Source organism: Cynara cardunculus (assembly GCF_001531365.2).
Source record: "Cynara cardunculus var. scolymus isolate 2C chromosome LG 6, CcrdV1, whole genome shotgun sequence".
NCBI lineage: Eukaryota > Viridiplantae > Streptophyta > Magnoliopsida > Asterales > Asteraceae > Cynara > Cynara cardunculus.
Window position 1 is genome coordinate 9356517 of NC_037533.1, and position 11593 is coordinate 9368109.

Sequence of the window (11593 nt, forward strand, 5' to 3'; positions counted from 1 at the left end):
TATTTTTTAGTGTTTTTGATTGACCCAATTATAATAAAAACGTATTTGTTAGTGTATTTGATTGATTAATTTCTTCAAAAAATATTTTTTATATGTTAAAARTCAAATTAAAAAAAATAAGTAGGACCGATTTGGACACCAGTCCGAGACCGGGACCAGTTTTCATAACCAAGCCTATGATTTGACCCTGCAATATAGAACTTAGTGAACCGGACATACTATTTTACTGAGCTAAACATCTTCCTAGCACCTGCATGAAGACATCCMTGCTAATTTAGCAAGGGTTGAAATACAAGAACCTCATATATCTTAATCGGGCCTTCTTTTTTTACTGGGACCGGAACCGGAACCGAAACTGGTCCGGATTGTCACTGTTTCGACCGGGACCAATTTAGGCATGACCCGACCCAACCAGCCCGGGACAGTTTTTGGCCTTGTCTAGATTCAATACATCGGGACTCGCGAGACAAAAAGGCAAACTCTAGATCCTTGAAGACCTTTTGGGCCTGTTATAAAAGAGAGCCCCTGCCCTATCTGAAGAAAAACACTTTGTCCAAGAACCACTTGAATTTCAAAGAGGAAGGCCTCGGAATTTCTCTCAATCTCCTCCCATGGCGGCTGTTCCTCTTTCCAATCAATTCTCTCTTTGCACTCCACCTCGTCTTGTTGATGTATCTATATCAAGATCCCCACAATTTGGAACAAAAATTATCACTTTTCAATCCCACCAACACCCTCATATTCGTCATGCTTATAAACCCTTTTTAGGGCTTTCTCAATCTCTCCACTGTTCTTCTCCGGTTAAAATTTGGCGTTCCTTCAAATCCTCGTGTACAGCCAAGGATCCTACTGCTGAGGTACCCTCTCGACCCTCACTTTCAGATTGTATAGAGCATTTGTTGTATTTTAATGTTAAAATGAAGTTGTTTGTAAGTTTTTTTTTTTTGTATCGTACGAGTTTCGTTGGAGTTAACGTATGAAATTGTTGGAATATTTTGAATTTAAAAAAAAAAAATTCCATCTTCAGAATACCAAGGGCTGCTTAAATCATCACGAGGCTATCAGAATTGTCTAACCCYTAGGCTGGTGATAACATAGGCTATTAACCCTGCCTTTAAATTTTGATGATCTTTTTCAGAACTTCATTGAACCATGAGGTGTGTGTATAGGTATGTTAGAAAAATTTGCTATCATTAGGATTTTCTAATTGGTTTTTTGATTCTGTTTTCCAGTGTGTTAAGGAAATAAAACCTCCAATTTTGCCGCTGGGTTAATGGTATATTTTTTCCTGGATAAATGAARCCTAAAAGAATCTTATAAACATATCTAGAATTGTAACCAAGAACAAAATGAACAACAATTATTGATTGTTTTCATTTTTTTATCTTAAAAGGAAACCCACAATCATATAACTGTAAATTTWTATTGCTTAGGACCTGATGTACCCCGAATCAATACAGTAAAAGCAATGCAAGTTTCTGGTTGTATAACTAACAATCGGAAGTTAACAATGGGTTTTCTGGCTTTTGAGAGGCCATGTCTCTCCACAAACTCAYGTCCAAAGGTTTAACAAAACAGAATGCCTATCTACAAGTCCTCACACTCTTATTTGTACTCTCTCTGTGCATTACCTACTTGTACCTCTTAAGCAGTAACTACTTGTATTAGTATAGGGTATAGAATACCCGCCCCCAACTTCCATCTTGTCCTCAAGGTGGAAAAAAATCAAAAAAAGAAACTGATTCCCACGATTTACATCACTGCCTAGTAGTGGTGGTAACAGTGGTTTGRTGGTTCCTGATGAATGTCGTGTACCCAACCATTGGACAACCCTTCACATTGCATCTCTTTGTCCCAAAAATTCCCTTCTATTTTAAAAAGAACTTCACCTTTTGACTTTCCTCTTTACCATTCTCATTTGCATCCATATCCTAGCCCCAAGGCTTGCTTCATGTGCAATTTCTTCTCTGTGAACCATGGCAATGCATCCTCCTCATAGCCTATCACAAAAGGAGTTGTGATTTCGACTATGCTCACAGATGCACCAACAAAGACCAGGGATAAAAGAGTTGGAGAACCTATCACAAAACCCTTGCAAATAGTAGCAGTGTTGTTTCTAGTAAAGGCCAAGGATTTTGTTTGTCATTCAACATTCTTTACTGTCACTTGACAATTCCTACAAATACCAACATTACTTGGACACCATTTAATTTTTCCCTTCTTCCCTTCAATGTCAATATGTCACCATCAAAGTGTTCTTGATAGATTCTAACCGAAAGTGGGTCTGGACTATGCTTCAGTCTAGTTGACTCGCCCCTCAACGACTTCTGAGATAGATCTGGGTTGAGTTCTTTGCGTTGTGTATTTGATGCTTGGTTTTAATTCATCAAGGTCACTGCTGTTAAAATTGTTCTTCTACAAACCTTGTAGGTACTCTTTCAAACCAAAGACACTCGGTAGCCACCATTTGGATACGAGGACAGTCTATTTCCCTTACCTCAAGGGACTGGTTAACTGATATACCCGCTTGTGGATCTCCCTACGGATCCAAAGACTTGAATTTGTCATGCTGCTTCTTTTCTACATGCCATTGTAATAACCATAAAATGCTGGAAACAGTAAATCCTTGTCTACTGGAAGTTTGATGGGGCTGAACAAATTTTGGGGCGACAGTGAAAGGAGGATCATGGGAGTAAGGGCTAAAATCTCGATCCCAACAGATTTTGATACATGTTTTTCGCATAGCCAAGCTTTTCATCGACTTTTGGTCCTTTTGCACTAATCATCAAGTCATCTATACCATCTCCAAAGATTCCACTGTTTTTTTACAACTAAGAACACCCAAAGTTATTGAGAGATTTTGTTGAAGAACGATGCCACGACGGTTGGGTGTTGAATGAGACAAATCATCAGGAGGATCCTCCTTGTGACTCCATCATCTATATTTTAGTGCCTCTGAAATTGGGTCACCTTGGGTCACCACCCAGGTCTCCAACGAGTTGGACCAAGGTTGTTCATACCCTAACACGATTGAACTAAAACATGAGGAACAATCGAATAAACTTGCCCTTGCCTCCTTGGTCGATCATGGAATAGAAGAGAAGCGGTGAAGGTTCATTGGCAATGGCGCCAACACCAACAATGGTGGTTGTAACACCCTAGTTTCTTTATTAGATAAATCTCATTATTTTAGCCTTAAATACAAATATTTATGCATAATCAAGTACTCCAGCAACTGTTACATTTAGTAAAACATCTTAATTATAACATCTTAATTATAAGACTAAGCAAGCTAGTGATGAGTTGTTAAGGTTAGAAGTGTGTTGGCAAGTCTAGTAAGCACGATTAAGCAAGCTAGTGATGAGTTGTTAAGGCTAGAAGTGTGTTGGCAAGTCTAGTAAGCATGACTAAGCAAGATAGTGATGAGTTGTTAAGGCTAGAAGTGTTGAGTTGTATAGATTCTCTTATCCTTAGAGATGAGTTGTCAAGATTCTCTTATCTTTACTGATGAGGTGTCAAACCCTCATAAGAGTACAATCTTAAGAGCAAAAAGAACATGTTGTTAGTGCAATGAATTTATCTATAAATATAGGTTTAAGGGTCACTATTTATGCATACTAAAAATAAGAAATATCTCTATATTTACCTAATTAAGCTTGAAGAAAGGAATCAAAGGAAAAAGTAGGCAAATCAAGGTGAGTACTTATGAGATACATGCATGCTATATATAGAAGTATTTTATGCATTACAAGTTATGTTGGCATGCTTTGTTTTACATGAAAATATTGATACACATACATATTCAAGATATGCATGATGACATATTCTAATACAAGTATACACATAAGACATGAAAATCATTTACATGTTATCATATGTGTTGCACAAGGTATGAAATTTTTTACATGTTTTGTATAACCATAATATCCAACGTACGGGATATTACAAGAAGGAACGTCTTGCAAACGGACCTTATAGGGTAGCCTTTTATGGACCCGGGGGTTAGCAAACCTCAAGACAAGTATGGTATGCATGCATGTGACAAGTGAGATCTTAAAAGAATGTTTTATGCATTATAATAAAGAATAATATTTGTGAATGTTTATGCATGATAATAAATAATATTTTATACATGATCAAGAGCTTTAATGAATTATCATTCACAAAATATGATGAAAATTTCTCATTCATGAAACCATAAATACTCACCAAGTTTATAGCTTATATATCTCATGTATGTATCTCAGGAAAGAAGTAAGGAGGATTTGCATAAAGTAATATGGTTTTAGTTGAAAAGCAAGTTTTGTTGTAATACAAGTTATGGTTACGTTTCCGCTAAGTAGTTTCTTCTTTGATGTAAATTCAAGATATGTATTAAATAAAGCTAAATTTCAAGTTCAGCTTCAAGATTTAATAGTTTTATCATGTAAAGTAAYGACACCCAATATATAAGGACGTGGGGTGTTACAGTGGTGGCAGCGGTGATGGTGGCAACAATGGTAGTATCGGTGGCGGTAGTTTCTGTTGATCACACAACCAATTTATCCTACAGGCCATCCACGATACAGTTTCTATCGACAAGATGATGGGCCATCTTAAGTTTGACAAGGGCTTGGGTTGAATTGTAATAAACTGACTGGACTTGGGCCATACTGAACCAACTTGATTGGGTTTTGATAATATCCCCGCTTTTTCCTTCCTATACTGAATTCTCCCAATTGATCCTGCATTTGCTTCGTTTCGACGGTTGAAGGAAGAATGTTACCCCYGGCGGCCATGACGGAGTGGTCAGTGATGGCGGCAATGACGATGACAGGAGTGGTGCCGACAATTGAGAGGCCATCGCAACGTGGTGACTCTTCAACAACTTTGATATTTGTTGATTTTGGCATTCTTTCAGGAGTGTAACCTTACACGTGAAGGTTTTGATGTTGAGGAGATCGAGAATGGGTTGACCCTCTTGATTTGAACGATCTTCATCCTTCTTCTTTGTAATTACTATTCTGTTTTCTCTTTCTGGATCCTTCTCTGAATCATTTTCCATCTCAGACAGWCAGACGTGGTGATCTTCTTCAATGGCTCACCATAGGATTTGATCAATCGATCCATCAACTTCTTCATAGTCTCCATATTTTTTCTTAGCAATCTGAAGTCATCAACCAACATGCCTTTTCAACCTTTGATTTTAACAGCTCTAGGTTCTAATCTTTCTAGCATGGTGGGGATCGAACTTGCTTTGATACCAATTGATGTATACCAAATCAATACAGTAAAATCGATGCAAATTTCTGAACTCGCAATCAAAAGGTTAACGAAGGGTTTTCTGGCTTTCAAGAGGCTAGTCTCTCCATACCCAATGATTTACAAAACAGAATGCCTCTCTACCAGTCCTCACACTCTTATTTGTACCTCATAAGCAATAACTACTTGTACTACTATCAGTATAGGGTATAACAGAACCTTGTTTCAATTCGTACAAGAACTTTATCAAGTGACAAATCTTTATCAAGAAAAAATCAGTCGTAAAAATTAAGATAAAAACGAGTGATTYGGTTAAAAGATATAGCAATTACTAAAGTTATCTCGAAATTAATAATCAAAGTAACTTCTTGAAAGCTAACACATTTTCATACGAATAATTAGTTGTCAGTTAATTAAATGTAATCTTCAATGAAATATTAAAAAACTGATTTAAATAAATTTAGACTATAATGCTATATTTAAGACACCTATTTACCTCTTCACTGATCTAAATCCTAATTTTACTTTACACCCCAAGCCAAGGTTGTTAGCCTATCATCGCTAGGCTTCTTTTTACAAAAGATGTAAATACTWTAATGTAAATAACAGATATGGAAAATGCAGAAAATGAATCACAAGTGTTAAAAAGTCTAGGAAAGGAAACTTGTTATGGAAGTAATTAATTATTAAAGAAATTACGGAAAGTAAATGTTATGGGAATGTAAATAACAGTAAATAAAATGCATAAAGTAAATTGCATAATTCAAAGGATTGGAATGTAAATGACAATAAAATAAAACAAGAAATGTAAAGTTAAAAAATAACAAATGTAATTAGAAAGTTGCGCAGAAAGTCTTGTTCAAAACTTAAAACAATTGCATGAGTTCCTTGAAAAACTCATATTTTGGCCTTTTAGATAATAACCACGAGCCACAAATGGAAATTGAATGTAATGTAAAGCCACGGTCAAAGTGTTCTCTAAAAGTGGACCSAAAAACAAATATTTCAAGTAGCTGTAAATATAAAAAACTAATAATGATTAACTAAAGTAGCTTCAAATTACGAAATTCAATTACAAACTTCCGGCCTTGGGAGGAATCTGAATATGAAAGCAAAAGAAACTGAAAGTAGAGAGAGAACTAGTGAGAGAATACTTGCAAGAAGCTCTCTAAACTTAAAGTACTAAACTAAAAATCTAGAGAGAATAATTGTGATGGAGATGATGAGATGATTCTCAGATGTTCGCTAATGCCATCTATTTATACTAACAARAAGGGCTTGGGGTACATGATAAATAAATTGGAACCCAAAGATAAATAAAAGAGTAGCCCAAAAGTTTAAGTCCAAGCCCAACGAAAGTCTTCAAAATTGGCCCAACTTGCAAACCCAAAACTGTGCACATGCCCAACATCCCATCCTACAGCTTCCTATAGGATYTGTTAGAAGTCACAACCACCATCCTGCACGAACATGTACGATTACACAAAACTAAGGTAATTGATCAATTTAATGCATATATCTTATGCCAAATCTAAATAATGTGAAATACTCCAAAAGCTAGCTAAATGTAAAAGAAAGACCAAAAAGACTCGATGGGATAATGATACGAATGTTGATTTATTATTACCAAAGTCACTAAGCCTAGGATCATGTATGTTTATTCTAGAAGGGGCAGCGGGGCAAATCAGGAAAGTGGCTAGGAGTTGGTTAGAGGTGAGAATAATAAATAGAGGAGGGGAGTGACGTTTTTTTTTGCAAGTTCTATTATCTCTTTTCCATTGTATTGGCTCTTAGCTCATAGCTTTGAGAGAGGGATCTTCCCTGGACAATCATTTGATTGCTTTTATYCTTTAAATGAAAATTACATCATCTTCTCCCTTGAATTTCCTCTATTTCTGTTAATTTGATTTTGTCATCCCTTTCATTGGTCCGACCTGCTGTCGACCTGCCGTTTCTCTTGTTTTCCAATCTCATTTTCAAATTTCCGATGGAAACACGTTCCATTCAATCTCGTTTTGAGCAACATGAGGATATTATTCAGCGCTTACATTCCGATATGGTGGAAATCAAGTCGGCAATTCAGATTTTGGAGGYTGCTCGAGTGGAGTCCAGCRAATTTTGCTAAGTGATGATGAGGTGGGTGAAACAACAAGGCAAACAACAGATGGGGGATTCCAGTGGTTTCTCTGGCACCATCGATCCACCTTTTGGGTCTCCTGACGGTGGTAAATGGTCGCTTGGTGRGGGTCCGACTCCGCCTAAAACCATCGATGGCCTTCCATGGGCTGTAAAGAAGATCAAATTGCCRGAGTTTTACGGGTTYGATCCGTAGGGATGGATTCAGAAAGCAACTTTGTATTTCGACATTAATGGTACTCCTCCTTCCMTCCGACTTTGTTTGGCTCAATTGAGTATKGTAGGGGTTGCTCAACATTGGTTTACWATTGTTAAGCAAGTTCATGATTCTATYACCTGGGATCAATTTCAAATTGAATTGTTACAACGATTTAGCGGTCTGGAAATCTAGAATCCATATGAACAATTGGTGACYATTAAACAATCCTCTTCTRTTTATGATTACATYGATGATTTTGAGTATTTGTTGTCCTTAGTTCCTAAATTGCCAGAGTCCCAAGCCTTGGGGTATTTTATCGCTGGTTTACRTGATGAAATCAAATGTTGGGATTGCATTGTCCTTGGTCTAGGTTGGATGCCATGTACTTGGCTAAGGAGTAAGGATGTGGAAGAAATGCTTCGACTCACTACCGGTAACATCTCTCAAAACCGTTTCCGTTACCAACAACAGGGTGGGCTTGGGTCCGCTCCACACATGGATCGTTCTTCATTTATGGGCCGGATTGAGCCAAAAGGGCCCATATCTTCCAAACCTGGCGATAGGGTTTTTCCGTCTTGTAATGACTAATCACGTTTCTTCCTCAAATCGTCAAYCGGGGTCTGGTTCTTCGGAGGTCACGCAGCTCCTGCATCGTGATCGGGGAATTCACTCCCTTACACGAACGGAATGGGAAGATCGTTTGTAAGAAGGGCTTATGTTTTTGTTGTGGCCAACAGTTTGGTCCTGGTCACAAATGCCCGGAGGGAAAGTTAAGGGTGCTGCGATTAGGGGATGATGAGTATGGTGTCGATTAGGGTAATCACTTTCCATTAGAAGAAGACCAACCATAGATTGATCAACCAACTGAACCTCCTGTGCTTGGGTTGTATACAACTTTGGAATTTTTTGGGGCTACTTCGATGGCATCAGGGGGTAAGACATTGAAATTGGAAGGATCTATACGGGTATACCAGTTGCGATTTTGGTGGATAGTGGGGCAACTCACAATTTTGTTTCTCGACAACTAGTACTCTCATTGGGTCTTCCATATACGTCGTTTGGAGTATCAACATAAAATTAGGAGATGGTTATAAAGTGTTTATTACTCAYTGCTGCGTTAATCTTCAAATCCTAGTAGGAGGCTGTACATTTTATGTGAATGTATTGGTGTTTGATACTGGGCATCTAGATGTGGTTTTGGGAATAGAATGGTTGAAATCTTTGGATGTGGTAACCCATAAATGGGATAAGTCTTGGATGCATTTTATGCATCAGGGTGAATCTGTTCTAATTCAAGGGTTGACTCCTTCTCAACAGCCTCCAGCGTCCCTTCAAACTTGGTTAGCTTYTGATGAAACAACTCCTCTTGTTCCCAAGTCTTCCTGTCAAATCGAGGGGGTTGTCTCCAGGGACCTCTCTTCCTCTCTTCCATCCAAATTCAGTTTCCGGATGCAAGTCTTAAGGACAAGACTTTTTCTGAAGGCGGGAGTAATGATATGAATGTTGATTTGCTATTACCAAAAGTCACTAAGCCTAGGATAATGTATGTTTATTCTAGAAGGGGCATAGGGGCAAATCAGGAAAGTGGCTAGGAGTTGGTTAAAGGAGAGAGAATAATAAATAGAGGAGGGGAGTGACGTTTTTTTCATGTTCTGTTATCTCTTTTCCATTGTATTGGCTCTTAGYTCATAGAGAGGGATCTTCCYTGGACAATCATTTGATTGCTTTTATCCTTTTAATGAAAATTTTATCATCTTCTCCATTGAATTTCCTYTGTTTCGGTTAACTTGATTTTGTCATCTCTATCAGATAATCTAATTACTAAACATATGGTAAAAGTGATGAAAATAGGGTTAATAAATTAACCTTATCATGACACCACTCAAAAATTCTTAGATCCGCCTCTGTATGATAAGCTAGGCGGTCAAGCGGCCTTCCCATGCTTAATTGTCTAAGTAGAGATTGAGCAAAACTTAAGCAAAAGCATGAGGTTGTTTAAGTATATCATTGTGTCTAGAATAATGAATTAGTTTCATAGATATAGTTACTCATAAAAGGTTGTTAAGATTTCATCCATGTTGAGGAAAGTTGATCGATGATAGCAAGTTGAGAAAAATCCGTTTATTACTGCTTAATTTTGAGATGCTTGAACAGTCTTTTGTTGCTAATGAAGCAATGTGGTAAACTTTTTGGCAGCTCATTAAATGGCTCTAACTAATCAAAGTGGTGGGATAAAGCTTAACGTCTAGGCTGTAGCTTAAGCAGCCCTAGACTGGGATTTTTAGAATCCTGAAGTGGACTCCTAATACATGCATATACATGGTAAACTTAACTTTATTCCAGTTTTGTACTCCATGGGCTGAATAATAGAGTATTGTATCATACAACCAGCATTTTACTCGTAGGATCCATCGTCTAGATTGCCATTTTTTTGTCAGTGTCATCTACTTATCCCTTGTGATTTGGCACTTGTACAGTTGATTGTATAAATGAAAAGTTTCATGGATAATTGAGTGGCTTACTTTGGTAAATGAAAAGTTTCTGAAGATCTTACAAAGACATCAAACTTAGTGATGGATGAGGTGGCTTACTTTGGTAACAGAAGGACCAATCGGCATGGGCCTGTAGGAGTGACACCCAATTACCGGACTCTAGGAATGTGGTTGCTTTTCTGTTTGGTCAATAGATGTAACTATTCATTGCATATTGGCCTAAAACCAATAAACTTTGTTTTGATGATCCAATGGCCCTCTTAACTCTTCACTAAGCTAAACAACCCGTTGAAAAACATCTGGACACCTATCGTGGCTAGCTTACATGATTATGTCAATACTTTCACATATTTTAAGAATATGAGACTCCGGTCCTGAGTCCCTCCAAGCTTCACACCTTCACCATAATCTTCTATCAGGTTCGGAGGAGTCTACCAGCATATATACTGATGTACTCTTTGAGTGGTGAAAATCSAGATGAAATTGATACTGCAACTGAATAATTAATGGTTTCCAGCAATTCGAGAAGCTGGGTCTCCATAGGCTCATGCCAAAATCAAYGTTTACAAATCAAATACCCTCTCCTACGCCCCCATACCTATTTAACATGGTACTCCTGCTACTTTCCCTTTTCCACCCCTTGCAACAGAATACTAACAATTCCAAGATTGCCCCTTCCCCTAATGACTACTGTTATTACAACCTTATAAAAACAACCACCAGAGTTATCCAATTGCCACCCTTATCCAGATGTACACCTCTCGTTGATATGCCACCCTTATTTCCTTYTCAAATCTACAGATGAAGAGTTTCGTACYAGAACAGACCGAAGTTACAACCGTCCTGAAGAACATCATCTGTAGTTTTAGCCAATAATGGCCTRAAAATGGTTTCGTACCAGAACAGACCGAAGTCACAACCGTCTCGTAGAAATATTCGAAAACTCGTTTCATACCGGAACAGACCGAAGTCACAACCGTCTTGAAGAAACCTTTGGAAACTCGTTTCTTTCAAAACAGACCTCATGTCACAACCGTTCTTGAAAGAAAATCCAAACAATATCTTTTCCAGATTTATAACCTCATTTGAAAGATACAATAATACTCTTTTAATCCCAAAAGGTTTAAACATACTTTCATTGGACAATACCGTCCGGAAGCCACTTTTATCAAATAAAACTTTGATCAATAATAAATCCTCATCGGACAACACTGTCCGATTTCAGGTTCTCTTAAACCTTTAATTCCCCAGAAAATATACACATATCAACTGCACAAGTTGACCAACAATTCCATACAAAAATTTGAACCCTTAAYAAGTTCAAAGATTGGATATTTAAAAACAGGAACTCACCTTATATCCAATAGAAATAGCAACATAAACTGCTTAACTTCAAACCCAAAATTCTAGCTTCTAATTTTTAAAGAAGGAAACTTTCACACTTTCTCTCACTGGTTTCTTTCTCAAGCTTGAAGATAACTATCTTCAAAAGAAAGCTTTTCTTTTTATATTGCCCAAAAGAGGC

General features: G+C 37.5%; 1 protein-coding gene across 2 annotated transcripts in view; it reads left to right on the plus strand.

Annotated features, from left to right (window-relative positions):
• Positions 1 to 547: 547 nt before the first annotated feature.
• LOC112514536 (protein GrpE-like) overlaps positions 548 to 11593 on the plus strand; it is an 18806-nt gene continuing 7760 nt past the window's right edge. The window contains exon 1 of one of the 2 annotated variants that reach the window (XM_025121061.1): positions 548 to 857. In XM_025121061.1, the coding sequence (XP_024976829.1) occupies positions 612 to 857 (246 nt within the window). In that variant the 5' untranslated portion in view covers positions 548 to 611. The remainder of the gene's footprint in view (positions 858 to 11593) is intronic. The other variant, XM_025121060.1, reaches the window with a different exon arrangement.